This window comes from Dendrobates tinctorius, unplaced genomic scaffold (assembly GCF_039654945.1).
Source record: "Dendrobates tinctorius isolate UK_male_01 unplaced genomic scaffold, ASM3965494v1 ptg000027l, whole genome shotgun sequence".
Classification (NCBI taxonomy): domain Eukaryota; kingdom Metazoa; phylum Chordata; class Amphibia; order Anura; family Dendrobatidae; genus Dendrobates; species Dendrobates tinctorius.
In genome coordinates, this window is record NW_027361695.1 from 3,848,481 (window position 1) to 3,863,942 (window position 15,462).

General features: G+C 40.9%; 1 protein-coding gene across 1 annotated transcript in view; it reads left to right on the plus strand.

The window, feature by feature from the left end:
- The window catches only part of RYBP (RING1 and YY1 binding protein), a 77,902-nt gene extending 66,136 nt beyond the window's left edge, over positions 1 to 11,766 (plus strand). The window contains exons 4-5 of the mRNA XM_073569700.1: positions 5,859 to 5,954; positions 7,443 to 11,766. Of these exons, the coding sequence (XP_073425801.1) occupies positions 5,859 to 5,954; positions 7,443 to 7,695 (349 nt within the window). The 3' untranslated portion in view covers positions 7,696 to 11,766. The remainder of the gene's footprint in view (positions 1 to 5,858; positions 5,955 to 7,442) is intronic.
- Positions 11,767 to 15,462: the final 3,696 nt, after the last annotated feature.

The window sequence follows — 15,462 nt, forward strand, 5'->3', positions numbered from 1 at the left end:
CTTGAATGTGGCTGGAATCTAGACCTTGTAATTATTTTGCACTGGGTACAGCTTTATCTCTTAAAATAATGCACAGAAATCCTGTGATTGTTGTAATAGCGGAGGGAGATCAAGACCAGAAAATTGTACAAGATCTGTGTAAGATAATCTTCCTCAAATGAACAAATAGGAATTTTTGATTTATACTGGTACGCTCTAGGAGAGGTTCACGTAACAGTGTAGAGAGCGGAGGTGTCTGTGTTTTTATAATAAGATGGTACGCAGTAAGCTCTTAATTTCCAAACTTGGGACAACGTCTTTACCTCCTATCCATCACTGGGGGTCTGGGGGCTGGGAACCCCAAATGAATGGAGCAGTGGTCAGTGGGGGCCCTCAACTCCATTCATTTTTAAAGGGAAAGCCACAGACCAGCCAAACTATGCGATCACCTAATTTTGGCAGTCCCATAGAGAATGAATGAAGTGTAAGAGCGCATGATCGACCGCGGCTCCATTTACAAGGGGCTCCTCCAATCTCTGGATCAGTACGGGGTCCTAACTAGAGTTGATGTTCGGAATCGGTCACGGAGTCTGATTTTGCCATATTGGTACCCTATTCGTGCCAAAGTTACGTTTGACGAACAATTCCGAACTTATTAGTTCATTTCTACTCCGATGTTCCTCTGTGTTCAGCGAATATTGCAAATGCAATATTTGCCGCAGCTCATAATCGGAACCGAGTTTTGAAAAATTCGGTCAACTCCTAGTCCTAGCAGTCAGACCCCATCCATCGGAAAGTGGTTAGGATAACTTCTGAACTTGGTACAAGATCCCTTTAGGGGCATGTTATCAATTCCCTTGATGCAGGAGAGTTGGACAAACCAAACGCCGACTCCTTTAGAGATGAAAAACATTCTAAAATGTCTTCGCGTTAGACGTGACGCTTCCTCAGTGGGTACGATTTCTCTTTCAAAGATGTCTTGATATGGTTTGTCTGAGGTAAGCTAGACGTGAATCTGGCCGGCCCGTAGGACTGAGGGGCAGGGAATAACGAGGGATTAGGCCCATAGGACTGAGGGGCAGGGAATGACGAGGGATTAGGCCCGTAGGACTGAGGGGCAGGGAATAACGAGGGATTAGGCCCGTAGGACTGAGGGGCAGGGAATAACGAGGGATTAGGCCCGTAGGACTGAGGGGCAGGGAATAACGAGGGATTAGGCCCGTAGGACTGAGGGGCAGGGAATGACGAGGGATTAGGCCCGTAGGACTGAGGGGCAGGGAATAACGAGGGATTGTCTTATCCGCAGGAGAGAGCCTCCCACAGAGCGGCCTCTTATGTCACGTACTCGAGGCCGGGGCCTAGACCAGAAAGCGTGTGTGTGCATTACACGGTTCAGTAACCCTAAGAATTGCGACTCTATAATTTTCTCCTTAGTCCCGAGATGTTGACGTTCTGAATCGAATCCCGGGCCCGGTTTATTTAGAAGCCTTTATTATCGAATGGAGGGCTGGGAACTGAGGGGAAGAAAAAAAAACTCTGGGGCTCCCGCTTCCATCACTGACAACAAACCTTCAGTTCTCTATAAGTGTAAATTGTGTCATTGTAAACATGGCGGGCCCGGCAGCTGTAGGAACCAAGACGGGGAGTGAAAACCCTTATTGTTCGGGAATAAAAGCGCCTCATTGTTTGCTCTCGCATGTGAGAAATGCTCCCATTTGGGGCTGAAGAGCCCATAATTACTTTATATTTGTTGCCACGGTTTCAATAGCTAATTTACATTCCAAAACACCGGCGCGAGGGGAATTCTGGGATACGTGGGCCACAAGATGCGCGTATGTTGACGCAAAGCATTCCTTTGTGTGTTCGGAGAAAGCACTTGGCTCGGAGTTTCGGGGTTGTTTTTTTTAATCCCATTTCACAGGCCCGAGAGGCATCGCTGAAAAAATTGTTATTGAGCGAAGGCCTAATTGGGATTATTAGTAGTTGGAGTACAGGGAAAGATATATAGAAAAAAGACCCTTGAAGGGATTTTTTCTGGAATTTTAAAAATTTATCAAAAGTAACCAAGTCCCTGAACGTGCTGAAAGTACCTGATCAGCTTGCAAAAAGGGTACAGGGAGGGCATATATTTCATAAAGCGGATGACGCGTGTGTATAATATGTATTATATATATTCTAAAAAAATATATATATTTAATTTAATATGTATGTGTGTAGGTACACTACATAATTGCATTTTATTGTATGAAATAAGTATTTGATCACCGACCAATAATCAAGAATTCTGTATCACAGACCTGTTAGGTTTTTCTGTAAGAAGCCTCTTGCTCTTCACCTGTACTAATTGCACCTGTTTGACCTTGTTACCTGTATGAAAGACATCTGTCCACTCACTCAATCACACTTCAACCTCTCCATCATGGCCAAGACCAAAGAGCTGTCTAAGGACAGACACCAGGGACAAAATTGTAGACTTGCACAAGGCTGGGATGGGCTACAGGATAATAGACAAGCAGCTTGGTGAGAAGTCAACAACTGTTGGCACATGGAAGAAACACAAGATGACTGACAAATCTTCACGGTCTGGGGCTTCATGCAAGATCTCGCCTTGTGGGCTAAGGATGATTCAGGGAAAGGTCTGGATTCAGCTCAGAACTACATTAGAGGACCTGGTCAATGACCTGAAGAGAGCTCGATTAAAATTCTGCAGGGCACACAAGGTCCCCCTGTTCTCGCCATCACATGTCCAGGCCCGTTTTGAAGTTCACCGATGACCATCTGGATGATCCAGAGGAGGCATGGGAGAAGGTCACGTGGTCAGATTAGACCAAAATAGAACATTTTGGTATCAACTCCGATCGCCGCATTTGGAGGAAGAAGGATGAGTACAACCCCAAGAACACTGTCCCAACCGAGAAGCATGGTGGGGGGAACAACATACGCTGGGGGTGCTTCTTTTTTTTTTTTTTTTTTTTTTTTTTTTTTTGCAATGGACGTAGTACGCCTGCACCATATTGAAGGGAGGATGGATGGGGTCATGTATCGTGAGATTTTGGCCAACAACCTTCTCTCAGTAAAAGCATTGAAGATGGGTCTTGGCTGAGTCTTCCAGCGTGAGTGACAATGACCCAAAACACGCAGCCAGTGCAACTAAGGAGCAGCTCCGTAAGTAGCATTTCAAGGTCCTGGAGTGGCCTAGCCAGTCTCCTCACCTGAACCCAATAGAAAATCTTTGGAGGGAGCTGAAGCTCAATGTTGCTCAGCGATAGCCCCGAAACCTGAAAGATCTGGAGAAGATCTGTATGGAGGAGGGGGCCAAAATCCCTGCTGCAGTGTGTGCAAACCTGGTCAAGAACTACAGGAAATGTCTGACCTCTGTAATTGCAAACAAAGGTTTCTGGACCAAATATTAAGTTCTCTTTTCTATTGTATCAAATACTTATTTCATGCAATAAAATGCAAATTAATTATGTAAAAATCATACAATGTGATTTTTCTAGACTATTTTATCAAGTACCTATTGTGTATCTATGACCAAAATTACTGACCTCTTTTAATGTTTTTTAATTATTGTATCCAGCATGGAAAGTTATATGAAACTTCGCAAATCACCTTAATTGAGGACTTCTAGAAAAAGGTAGACAGCATGCTTGAGAAGGGCTACGTGCACACGCTGCGGATTCTGCTGCGGATCTGCAGCGTTTCAGGCTCTGCGGGTCCACAGCAGATTTAGCTGCGTTGTACGGTACCATTGTTTTCAATGGTAAAACCAAAAACGCAGTGCACATGCTGCAAATTTTTCCGCGTGGATTTGCTGCGGGTCACAATCCGCAGCATGTCAATTCTTTGTGCGGAATCCGCTGCGGTTTCACACCTTATCCATTGAGGTGTGAAACCGCAGGACTTTTGACCTGCGGATTTATCTGCGGTTTTTGACAAATCCGCAGCTCTCAAGTTCGTGTGCACATAGCTAAAGACCTACAATAGGCCGAAACATTGCACCTGTTAGGCGGAACAAAGACGTTTGAATTTTTCATCATTAAAGGGAATCTGTCACCCTTTTTTTTCCACTGTTAGCTGCTGGCACTGATATCAGGGGCTTATCCTTAGCATTCTGTAATGCTGCAGATAAGCCCTCGATGTAACCTGAAAGATAAGAAAAACACGTTAGATTATACTCACCGGAGGGGGCGGTCCGGTCCGATGGGTGTCTCGGTCCGGTACGGCGCCTCCCATCTTCATACGATGCCGTCCTCTTCTTTCCTTCCTGTCGTGGCTCCGGCACAGGCGCGCTATATCTGCCCTGTTGAGGGCAGAGCAGAGTCCTGCAGTGCGCAGGCGCGGGCAGAGGTCCGGCGCCTGCGCACTACAGCATTCTGCTCTGTCCTCAACCGTAATTCACTGACCAGCCGCAACTCTCCCAACCAGAGCAGGAGACCCACGGCCAGTCCGTGCATTGCAGTCCGATCTCGGATCAATTTGCACGGATGTCTGAATTCGTCCTATCTCTGGAGAGAAGCTGCTGCCGCGGGACATTGTTCAGATGAGCACAACACTCAGAGGAGGACACGAGCTGATCCTTTCACTGTCATCAGATGTACTCCAAATTTGAGACTATTCTGATATCAATGCTGCTGGGGTTTGGAAGCCACTTGCATGATTTTTTATTTTTTTAATTTTTTTTTTTTTTTCCAGGAATGAGGACAAATCCCCTAATAAATTGTTTGCAAAGACTCCTAACTCTGCATGCTGTACAAAATTATTGAAAATAATAAAATAAGTTTAGTTACTCTTTTTAATGAATTGTTTCATGGTTAACCCCTGTCCCATGAGCTGTATACTGGGGATAGAAAAAAAAAATCCACTACTTTGAACCAAATGGAAAGCTGCTTTATAGATGGCTCCCTCTGTGACTCGCTTAATTAGTCTAGTATTATATGGAACATATTAATGACCGCCATGTAATATTTAATTTCCAAATTATTGGGCTGGCAGAAGCTCCCTCCTGACAAAATCTGCTTTTTTTTTTTTTTTGCCGTGGGTGCTGGTAGTCTAGATTTCTTTTAATAGGGGACTTTGATGCAAAAGCCTGTCTTATTATTTTACATTTACGTGAAAAAATAATAGAATTTTGGCTTTCTAAGTTCATGAAGGAAGGTGCCTCATTCAGGAGGCCACCATCAGCTACTCTTATAGCAAAGGGGGCTCCTCTGAGCTTCTCCTTAAGCTTTTTCTTTCCCATTGCAATCGAAGGGATTGCCAAATTATTTTGTCGCCTTTCCCCTTGTATTATATGAAGTCTTAGAAATATAAAGCAACGGTCAACTATGCCCTCTCCTCATTTCTAGCCAAGAAAGGCTGGACCGTGAGATCAGAGGCGGCCAGCAGTCTCGGTCAGATTCTTGAAGGACTACTTGTTGAAAGTACTTTGTTAATTTTGTAACCTTCAGGTAGACTTTAAAGGTATGTTCGATGGCGCCCTGACCACTTAGGACCAGTGTCTCTTTATGAAGTCGAAGTATTTCTGAAAAAAGCCAATTGCCCTTTTCTCGCACTAGTTTCAGACGCTGGAACCTTCCCTATCTATTATTCTTAACTTAAGGGTTTGTAAAAGTCAACTTTTGCATTAGGGTTACCTTTTTCTGCATATTTCTTTCTGTGTGAATGTTTTAACAAAGTTGACTTTTTCGTGATGCACCATTAAGACAAGTGAGTGGACCTTCCACAAGTCTCACATTTCCAGTGGTGATGATGGAATACATGACGGCAGCTGCCATCGGCTCTCCACAACACCACCTGCGTTAACCAAACTGATGTTCTTACACAATTGCATGTATGGGAGAGTTCTAAATGCACCATAATGTCGGTTGTCTCCACAGACCAAAGCCGGATATACACCGAAACCCTGAACACGAAATGAACAGTATTCAGTCCGCAAATGCAACAAAGATCAGTAACTTTAACCACACTTCAAGGTGAGTTTGAGGAACGGTAACGTTGACTTTTCTTTTTTGGAAAGACCCATTGGGACATCAAAAATTCCGTTAGAATTTAGAAGCCATCATCAAGTCATAGAGCTTCTATATGAGGTTGGCCAAAAATAGAGAAGCTCTAATATTTTTATTTAATTTTTTTTTTAAGGTAACGAAACCATGGTGACCTCCAGGCCTCATCTATACCATGTAGATGTCCAAATCCCACAACGCCCATATAAAAAACAACAACACCAAAGCTAGTCATGGTATCAACTTTGCTTACTACAGTTCCCCCAGCATTCGCCATAGTGCCTCCGGTAGAGAACGTAGCCACTACAGAAGTGTCTTATCGTTGACTTATTGACTCTTCCCATGGTCTAGTTGAATGCGCATGTTCATGGAGGAGTTGGGAAGAATAGTGTAGCCCACTTTTAGTCACAGATTAGTTCTCTTAAAGCATTATTCTCATTTTCAATCTTCAGAAGCGCCCTACTCTTACATCCCAGTTTCCCGCGCTCCTGAAGAGTGACAGGTTGGACCAGTAACATGATCGCATAAGACCACCGTGGCACTGAAGCCCCCCCATATCCATCAACTGGTCAGCTTCAGAGCAGCACTTGCAAGCTATAAAACAGAGCTTGTAAGTGCTGCTCTCCTTACCTAGGAGACCAGCCACATTTTGATAATTACAGTGGTGGCCAGTAACCTAAGCAAAGAGTAGTAATCAATAAAAAGCCTCTGTTCTTGAACGATGAGGGTTTTTAAAAGTTTTAACAAGCACTTTGCAATGTTACACCTTTAACAAGATGAGAATACCCTTTATAAAGAAGACTACTTCCATCTTTGCCCCCTACTCACTAGTATGAGATGGTTTTTGCCAAGTACGAAGACCCTTATGTGATGAAATTGAATAGTCCTTTTTCATATGATGGGTCCATTATGTTGTCTTCATTGATCCTCATGTTGTGGGTAGGTTGTTTCTATGAATATATTGTATGATGTGGCAACAGTGCCATCTGGCAAATATTGGCTTAGTTACTCTTCTTGTCCTTCATTTTTTGTACTAACTAATTTTAAACTTGACCCATTAAATGCCAGTGGCATTTCTGGGTAAAAGGGTTTGCAGAGAAAAGGTTTATAGCCATCAGATTACTTTCTACTAAATACATTATTCTGTGTTTAAGATTGTTAATATTTTCTAAAACTACATCTCCTACCCTGCCGTGACGTCCTTTTTGACTTTTTAGCATCATGGGAAATGTAGTTGCATCAGTTGGAGAGTTATCTAATGACTTGTGTCCTAAGGTAACCCCTTGACTAACTTTTTTTTAAAGGGTTGTCTGCAATGGGTCCTATAGGTCCACACTGGCCCAGTGATCTTCTGTAGGCGTGCTCTTTGCATGTGTCAGAGGCCGACGGACTCCCAGTTATTGAATCTGTATTTGTTTGTTTTTTTTTGTTTGTTTTTTTTTCCCCCACTTATTTCAGGCCCAGACTGAAGAACGTGGACAGAAGTACTGCACAACAACTCGCAGTAACGGTGGGCAACGTGACCGTAATTATCACAGACTTTAAAGAAAAGACTCGTTCTTCTTCCACCTCGTCCTCCACAGTCACCTCCAGCGCGGGCTCGGAACAGCAGAACCAGAGCGGCTCTGGCTCAGAATTCACAGACAAGGGTTCCTCCCGTTCCTCAACCCCTAAGGGCGACATGTCCGTTGTGAATGATGAGTCTTTCTGAAAAGAACATAAAAAAAATATTGCACATACATTGGGCAGAAGAGACTCTGAATCGCGGTCAGGAATTCCCAGACACCCGCCTGCCTCGTCTTTCTATTCTTGGATTATTATTTTTTTGTTTCCTTTTGACTGAGTTTTTTTTTTTTGTTTTTTTTTCCTGGACCCCCAATGAGTGCTACTCCCAAGACCAATTCTGCTCCACTTGGGAACCTGGCTATCATCATACCATCAAGATTGACCCTTAACAATTGCATATTCCATTATTTTATAGCATTTCCCTAGCGATCATTTGTCATTTGATGTGCACCTAAATCTACTTTTTATACAGATCTACTGTTTTTTTTTTTTTTTTTTATTCTTTATTTTTGAATTTATTTATTGCATTGACGACGCTTTTATTTGCTTATTTTTTTTCCCCTTTTCACCCACTCCTGGTTCCTTTCCTATAATACAGCATATTATCAATTTTTATACATCAATATATATAAAAATATATATATAAATATATATAAATAAATGGTTATTTAAAACCAATACATAGAGAAAAAAAAACACTGGTGCTTGATACACTGTGAAGTGAAGAATTAAACACAGGCCCGAAAGTTTTGACATTTTAGTGCCAGAAGTTTAGGATTGAGGGTGCAAAAAGATAGTGACAATAAAAATAAAAATTGTGAACCTTCTGCTTTGTCCCAGCCTCTATACCAACTTGTGTTTCCCATGTCGTCATCTTACTAGAATTTTTGTCGTGGTGAACAGGAAATGCAAGTCTCTTCGATTTAGAAGGGTGACTTGTAGCATTCACAAATATGTATGCCAAGAGTTTATAACATAACACAAGATGATGGCCTTTCCAGTCAAGATCCTGGGCTGTGGTTCCATGGTCATGACAAGCCTTGTAGACTCCCATTTTCCGGGGTAAGAATCTGTAGCTTTCCACTTTTGCATCTTCATTAGAACAATAAGATGTGTTTCGGAATCTCGTGCTCCACACAATGAGTACATGGAGCTCTTTTGGGATTTAAGGGGCTAGAACATGGCAGCAGTACATCTTATGAGAGTACAAAACTTGGGTTGATGAAACGTTACCATTGACTGCAGTTTTCCCCGGTCTTTTAGGACAACAAATTGGTTGTCCTATCTTGGTGAAACCATGATACCATCTGGTCTTTAGATGATCTACAACCCAGAGCTTATCAGTCAAAACAATCTTTCCTATGCATATCCAACCCTTTAGTAGTAATGTCAGGTGGTGGGCCAGTGATCTGGATTCGTAACAATGTCATCCTGATCGGTCACCTATGACCTAAATTGTTTGGGACTCAACTCAACTTTGATTCTTGCAACTTTTTTAGAATTCCAAAATATCAATTCTCAGTAGATATTTGGTAGTCCAAATTTTCCTCTCTAGAATGGCTGAAATTGCCAGATTGGGATGCCGAATATCCTATACCTAATCCTTTTCCTACTGCGAGACAGTGTTTATTCTATTGGTGTAGGTAACTTGTCTAGAAGATGTATCAAAACGTCCTATGTATCTGTGACTATTACAAATTACCTTGATAAGTCGTCGTGATTTCAACAACCCAATAGCGTAACCCTCCCCCAAATTTTCTCCACTGTCTCGGTAGACATGTGACTTTTGCGAGTCACCGTGAATAACTCCTGGTTATTAGTTAGGAGACGTAACTTTGCTTTGTATGAATTACTTTCATCTTCATTAGACTGTAGTGTGAATTATTTGTCTATGCAATGACTTCAGTATGACTGAGGTTTCAGGCCTCTTGTTTGTCCCAGTCTAATCTAATAACACAAGTCATGTCGAAAATTTTTGAGGAATGCCGAAAACAGAAGGAAGACTAAGAAAAGGCTTCAGAAGGAGGTATATTTTGTACGCATCATGCTGGTAGGGTTGATAAACCTCTTGATGTGATGTTTTGAAGGGTCTTGTTTATCAGTGCAGACCACTCTTATGCTAGATAATAGAGCGGGACTTGCGCCATGAACTTGAGGAATTTAAATTAGACTTGTACCTACAAAATTCATTGAGTCACCCTTATGTCATGCTTCACAACAATGGAAACCACTTTGGTCAAACATCTTTTTCAACTTTGCATACAATGAGATGTTGTGACCAAAAAGTTGCATATAAGAATCCGGCTTACACTATTCTACCAGAGTTGTAATGTTGTTGACGTCGTGGGTACAGTCATTAGTTTACCAATGTCATCTCAAATCCAGAAAGCCACATCTTTTCCATGCCAAGTTTGACTGGTACAGCGCAAATTCATCCATTTCCCTTAGCCCAAAATCTAAAACTACAAGTCTATCCAACGTCTGCCTCTCCTCATCTATTACATTGAAAACCATAGTGAGTCATTGGACCACCTTATGCACAGATGATCCAAAAGTTTATCTAAAGCTGAAAAATCATGGACGCCTTGTCGTTATTTACTATGTGAGGTGTTATGAAATGGGAATTAACAATCACAGTAGCTTTCTGATTGTTCTTGATTCCTTCAGTACCCGGTAATAGTTTCCAGATGATCCGAAGAGTAGTCTGTCCTACCAAAGTTGGCACCAGATCCTCGATGGCTTGGTGCTCGAGCCAAGCCACCATCTGGCTTGATAATATTTGGTCACAAGTTGACTTTTATCCACTGCGGTGGTATTTTACAAGGGAAGAGCCAACTTCTATGTTTGTAGATCCTCAAAAGACTGTCCAATAATAGGAAATCTAGTATGTACTAACGAGAGGTTCCTGAAACCTTACCAAAGCTGAGGAGGAGCAGTGACTTTTTGGGAACTTCTAGGCCAATGGTCTGCAGCTATTGCGAAACCTCAACTCATGTTGGAGACCTTTAACTTTCAAAGTTACAGGGATCTTTTAGAGCGAAAGATAAAATTATGATCATGAAATACAAGATATTTTCATTTCAATCACTGGGTTTTTATTTTTCCACATTCTTAAAACTGCTTGTTCCGGAATTGAGTGGATATTCTTTAACCTTACCGGTCCTCCAAAAATTTTTAATTTTTGTGTTGGGCTCCTCAAAATATACTTTTGTTAATGTTATAATTTGTGTTTTCTCGGAACATCTTGTGATTTAGCAGTCTATCCCAAAACTCAACACAAGATATTGGTTTATGGATGTGGTAAAAGTCAGAATTTTTGGTGTTGCGTATTAAACTTTTACATGTCTTTCTGCCATGAATTTGAGGTTTGCTCCATGATGGTCATAGGTTTTGAGGGGACCATAACAACCTAGTTTAGGATCCTCTCTCTTTAATTGCCAGCAACTGTGTGTGGCGCAAAACTCATTTGATCTTCAACTTAATTGTGCAAATATGGTTGTCCAACTTTTTTTTTTCTGGTAACTGATCATTGTTGATTTGGCATTTGGAGTGTATGTTATGCTTAATTTTTATACAAATGGTTTCCCTCCATCAGATGACTTCTATTTATTGGCTTGTGTACCCTACTGTCAAAGGTTTTCCTTCTCAGAATTGCTAATCATTGATAGCTGATAAGTAATCCTCCAGCGTTTTGTCCCATCGGTTACGATAGAGGTAAATTATACAAGTTTACTTGTATGCATAGAGCGTAAAACTAATCAAAAGCGAGTCAATGTTAAGTCGTTGCTAAAAAACAACAACTTATTTGAACTTCAAACAATTCTGATTTCTCCCGACATCTACGGTAAAGGGAAGGCCAGGACACTTCCAAGATAGTCTACTGGTTCCACCAAAATTGTTGGGGGAAGCTTGCTTACATCTTGTATTTGAGCACCTCTGGACCATGTCCATTGTGCGCCGCTCTCTAAAAAAGAAATTCTAAATCATTTTCTTACTGGTCATTTGGTGCTAAACACTTTATTTTTTTAATGTCTTCATATTAGTTTGTGTGTGGAAGTTCTTGAGGGCACTGGGAACCGAAGAGTCAAAACGAACCACTAAAATTAATTTACTCCAAATCAAAAGGGTGGTTTCTAGATTAAGAGCTCGTGCACACCACCTCCTATTTGTCAACGATAGCACTCGTACCCATATATTAATTTGGACTGAGAGGTCCGTGGGGAAAAAAAACTAAGACGTCCCGATATTGAGCTGCATGTCGGATCAATGCAATTCTATGGGTCAGTGGGAAAAAAAAAAAATTGGATTGCACTCAGATGACATCCACGTGTGGACCGAATTTCACAGATTGACAGAATAGAGAAGGTGGAAATATTTTTTTTTTGTTTTCTCCCCACATCTGAGAAAAACTAATGCTGCTCCGATTAGAATAATCGGACCAAAGTAATCCAGAATCCCACCCAGGCACCAAATGTCCTCCTTTAGGTAACTATTAATACAGTAAAATCGCTATTGCAAGAATAATCTGAACGGATTTCTCTCGGATGTAGTGAGGACTGTCGTGTGACCCTACCACAAACGTTATACAGGGTGGGCCATTTATATGGATACACCGAAATAAAATGGGAATGGTTGGTGATGTCAACTTCCTGTTTGTGGCACACTAGTATATGGGAGGGGGAAAACTTTTCAAGATGGGTGGTGACCATCTTGGATCCAGCTTTATAAAAGGCCCACCCAGGTGGATCCATATAAATGGCCCATCCTGTAGAAAGGGGCTTGAAGCTGCCGATAGGACTAATGAGCCTCTGGTGGCCACCACAATGTCTATTGACCCAGGCCTAGGTCCTAGACCTCCTTCACCCTAGAAAATGGGCACCAATGGGGGAAAAAAAAAGGTTGAATGAGATGGAGGTTATTCGATGTCACCACCTACATGTCCAAATTGGACACTAATGCTTTAGGTTTTATCTTTTTATTCTAGTTGCACCTAGGGCTACACAAGAGGTGCCGGAGTTCCTCCAGTCCTAGACCAGTGTATGGTGTACACAAGCCAATGAATGTGTTATCTCGCAGTGGAACATCCCTTTAAAGAATTATCTCCACCTTGGACATTTATGGCCTAAATGTTTGATTAGATGTGGGTCTCTCCTCTGGAACCTGCACTTCTCTACAACGGGGCTCATCGAGCCTCCAGCGACAGAGAACAGTCTAACCAGATGCCCTATGTCAGGGTTCCCCAACTCCAGTCCTCAAGGCCCACCAACAGGTCATGTTTTCAGGATTTCCCTCGTATTGTACAGGTGATGCAATTATCACCTGAGCAATACTAAGGAAATCCTGAAAACCTGACCTGTTGGTGGGCCTTGAGGACTAGAGTTGGGGAACCCTGCCCTATGTAACCAACCATCAGACTTTACAATTGGCTTAACCATTTTAGATTCTAAATTATATCTTGCTAAATTATATAAATGTAGAACATGAAATTGGATTTCTTGAAACTAAGTTTGAGGGTTTTTTTTTTTCTCCCCACCTCTACCGCTCTTTGACATATTTGTTAGCTTTTAACAGAATAACATCTTCGCGGGTGAATATGACAATACGAGGGTTTGCTGGCACAGGGCTATATCACAGAGCACAGTGTTCAATTGTTTTTTTGGTTTTTTTTCCCTTCAAGTGTCGCAAATAATACCAGTCTAACTTTGTGGAAGTTGAGATGTCGCATTATGAAATGGGAAAACATTCAACTATCTCTTCTCCTTTCTTCCCTTCCCCAATCATAAAAACACTTGGTTAGGTCCAAACTTTTTTTTTTTGTTTAAAGTTTACCCGTTGTCTAACAGTCTGTACAGATACCCATTAAAGTAAAGCATCACCTTGGAGCCACTTAAAAGTCCCTAATATAATATTGCTTTCAGAATTTACTCACTTAAAGGAACAGTCCAGGTAGAATTGATCCACTGTTGTTTCTAATGCAGACTCTTGGTGGGTAGGACATTTCTGTAATGCTCCGCCCCCGAGGATCCTTTATCCTTTTTTTTTTTTTTTTAGGGCTCCAATATTGAAGTTTTTGTTAATTATAATCACCTGTTCCTTCAGAGTTTGGGCAATGAGCCAGTTTATAGTAAATATACATCCTGCAGTATCATGCTCGCCTCTGTTGCTTCGGCGATGGGTGCACTTTAAATGATTGACCCCCACCGTGTGTGAAACTTTTATCACCTGCCTTACTAATTTTTTTTTGTTTCCTTTTTAAGCTTATTGTATCTTAAATTATTGAAAATTTAAATAATTGCTGACTGTATAATATGAACTTTTTTTTTTTTTTTGCTTTGCGTGTATGTAACCAAACGTGGTTTCAGAGCCAACGTTTCGATAGGCATTGATACTTAGAGGTTTTCAATGCACAATCAATTTTGTTATGTATAACTTGTAACCTTTATTTACTGTGTAAAGGTGGTTACATTGTCTTTTTTTATTTTTTTTATTTTTTTTTTTTTTTTTTAATTTCCTTTCTGTTTTTTCCCTCCCCTGGCAAGTCCTATAGAATGCTTGTTTATGTCAAACATGATCTTTGTAAAACCTTTTTGGCTTGTATTCTGCTTTTGACAGTTACTACTGTACAGTCTTTGAAGCATTTAGGATTTTTTTTCAGCTTTTTTTTTTTTTTATTTTATTTTACGGTATTTTATGTTATGCCTAAAAAGTGTCAATTGGTGTTTTTTTTGTGAAATGGTCAGAAATTCACAAGTCTTAAATGTTTTCGGAATTTTTTTTTTAAACACTTTTTTTTTTGTCTAGCAAAATGAAAAAAAAAAAAGATGTTAATATATTACTGTTGCTAGCATGTGCACGGCTGTCCTAGAAGCCTCTTTTATCTTATGTTACTTATTTTTTTATTTTTATTTTTTTGTTTCCCGCTTTAATTAGAAATGTCTATTTATGAATCTCTTGCTTGTAGTTTTTTTTTTCCACAAATAAAATAGTAAAAATGACTTTAAAATATCTGTTTTTATTGAGTTGCATTTCTTACTATTGGAGATTACAAAAAGGTGATATACAGTATGTATAATTTATTTTATTTAATCCACCATACTGTTCCACAGATATGGTCTTTTGGTGGGTGTTGGTCATATGGCAATTTTGTCAAACCACCTAACGATGCCCCCAGAGTCGACTCGTGTGAGCAATGCCCCCTTGGTAAAAGGACATGTTCTTCTTTTAAAGGGGATGTCCTTTATTTTTATATTTGATATAGCATTAGGATAGGTCATCCATTATCAGATCGATGGGGGTCCAACACCCTTCCCCTCTATCAATCTTATTAGTAGTATTATTATCCATATTAATATTGCCATTATATTATGTTGCTAGGTTTATTATTCTATACATTTTTTTTTTTTTTTTTATTTCATTTTTTACAATCCTATTTTATTCTATTTTTGGAGACCGTTCAGCGGACGCCCTGATCAGGGATCATCCCGCCGAACTCCCGCTCCTTTAATGCTACTCTGACCCTCACCCTGTGTGGTCAAACTGTGACAATGCTTTACTGAATGACAAAACAGGCAGATAACACTCAGAACAGTCCTATCAAAATACCCTAAGAATGGTGCACATTAATCTCACCCTTCCGCTGACTCGCCGGGATAATGGCAGCTATTACTTCAGAGCTTCCGGAGTCGACTACCCCACCTGTGGAACAGAGAGGAAGTAGCAAAAAGCGTAGGAAGGTGACAGTCCATTTAGATACAAGGCCAGTTGATCGGTAGGTCACAGCCTGGCTTCTCCGAACAACTCCATGGAGCCAGGTGACCGGCAGGTTCCAATCCTGGCCTTCTCCAAATGTATTCTTCCAACCAGGTCTGAGGTCCCCTAAGTCCTAAGTTGACATCCGGTAGAATGATAAATC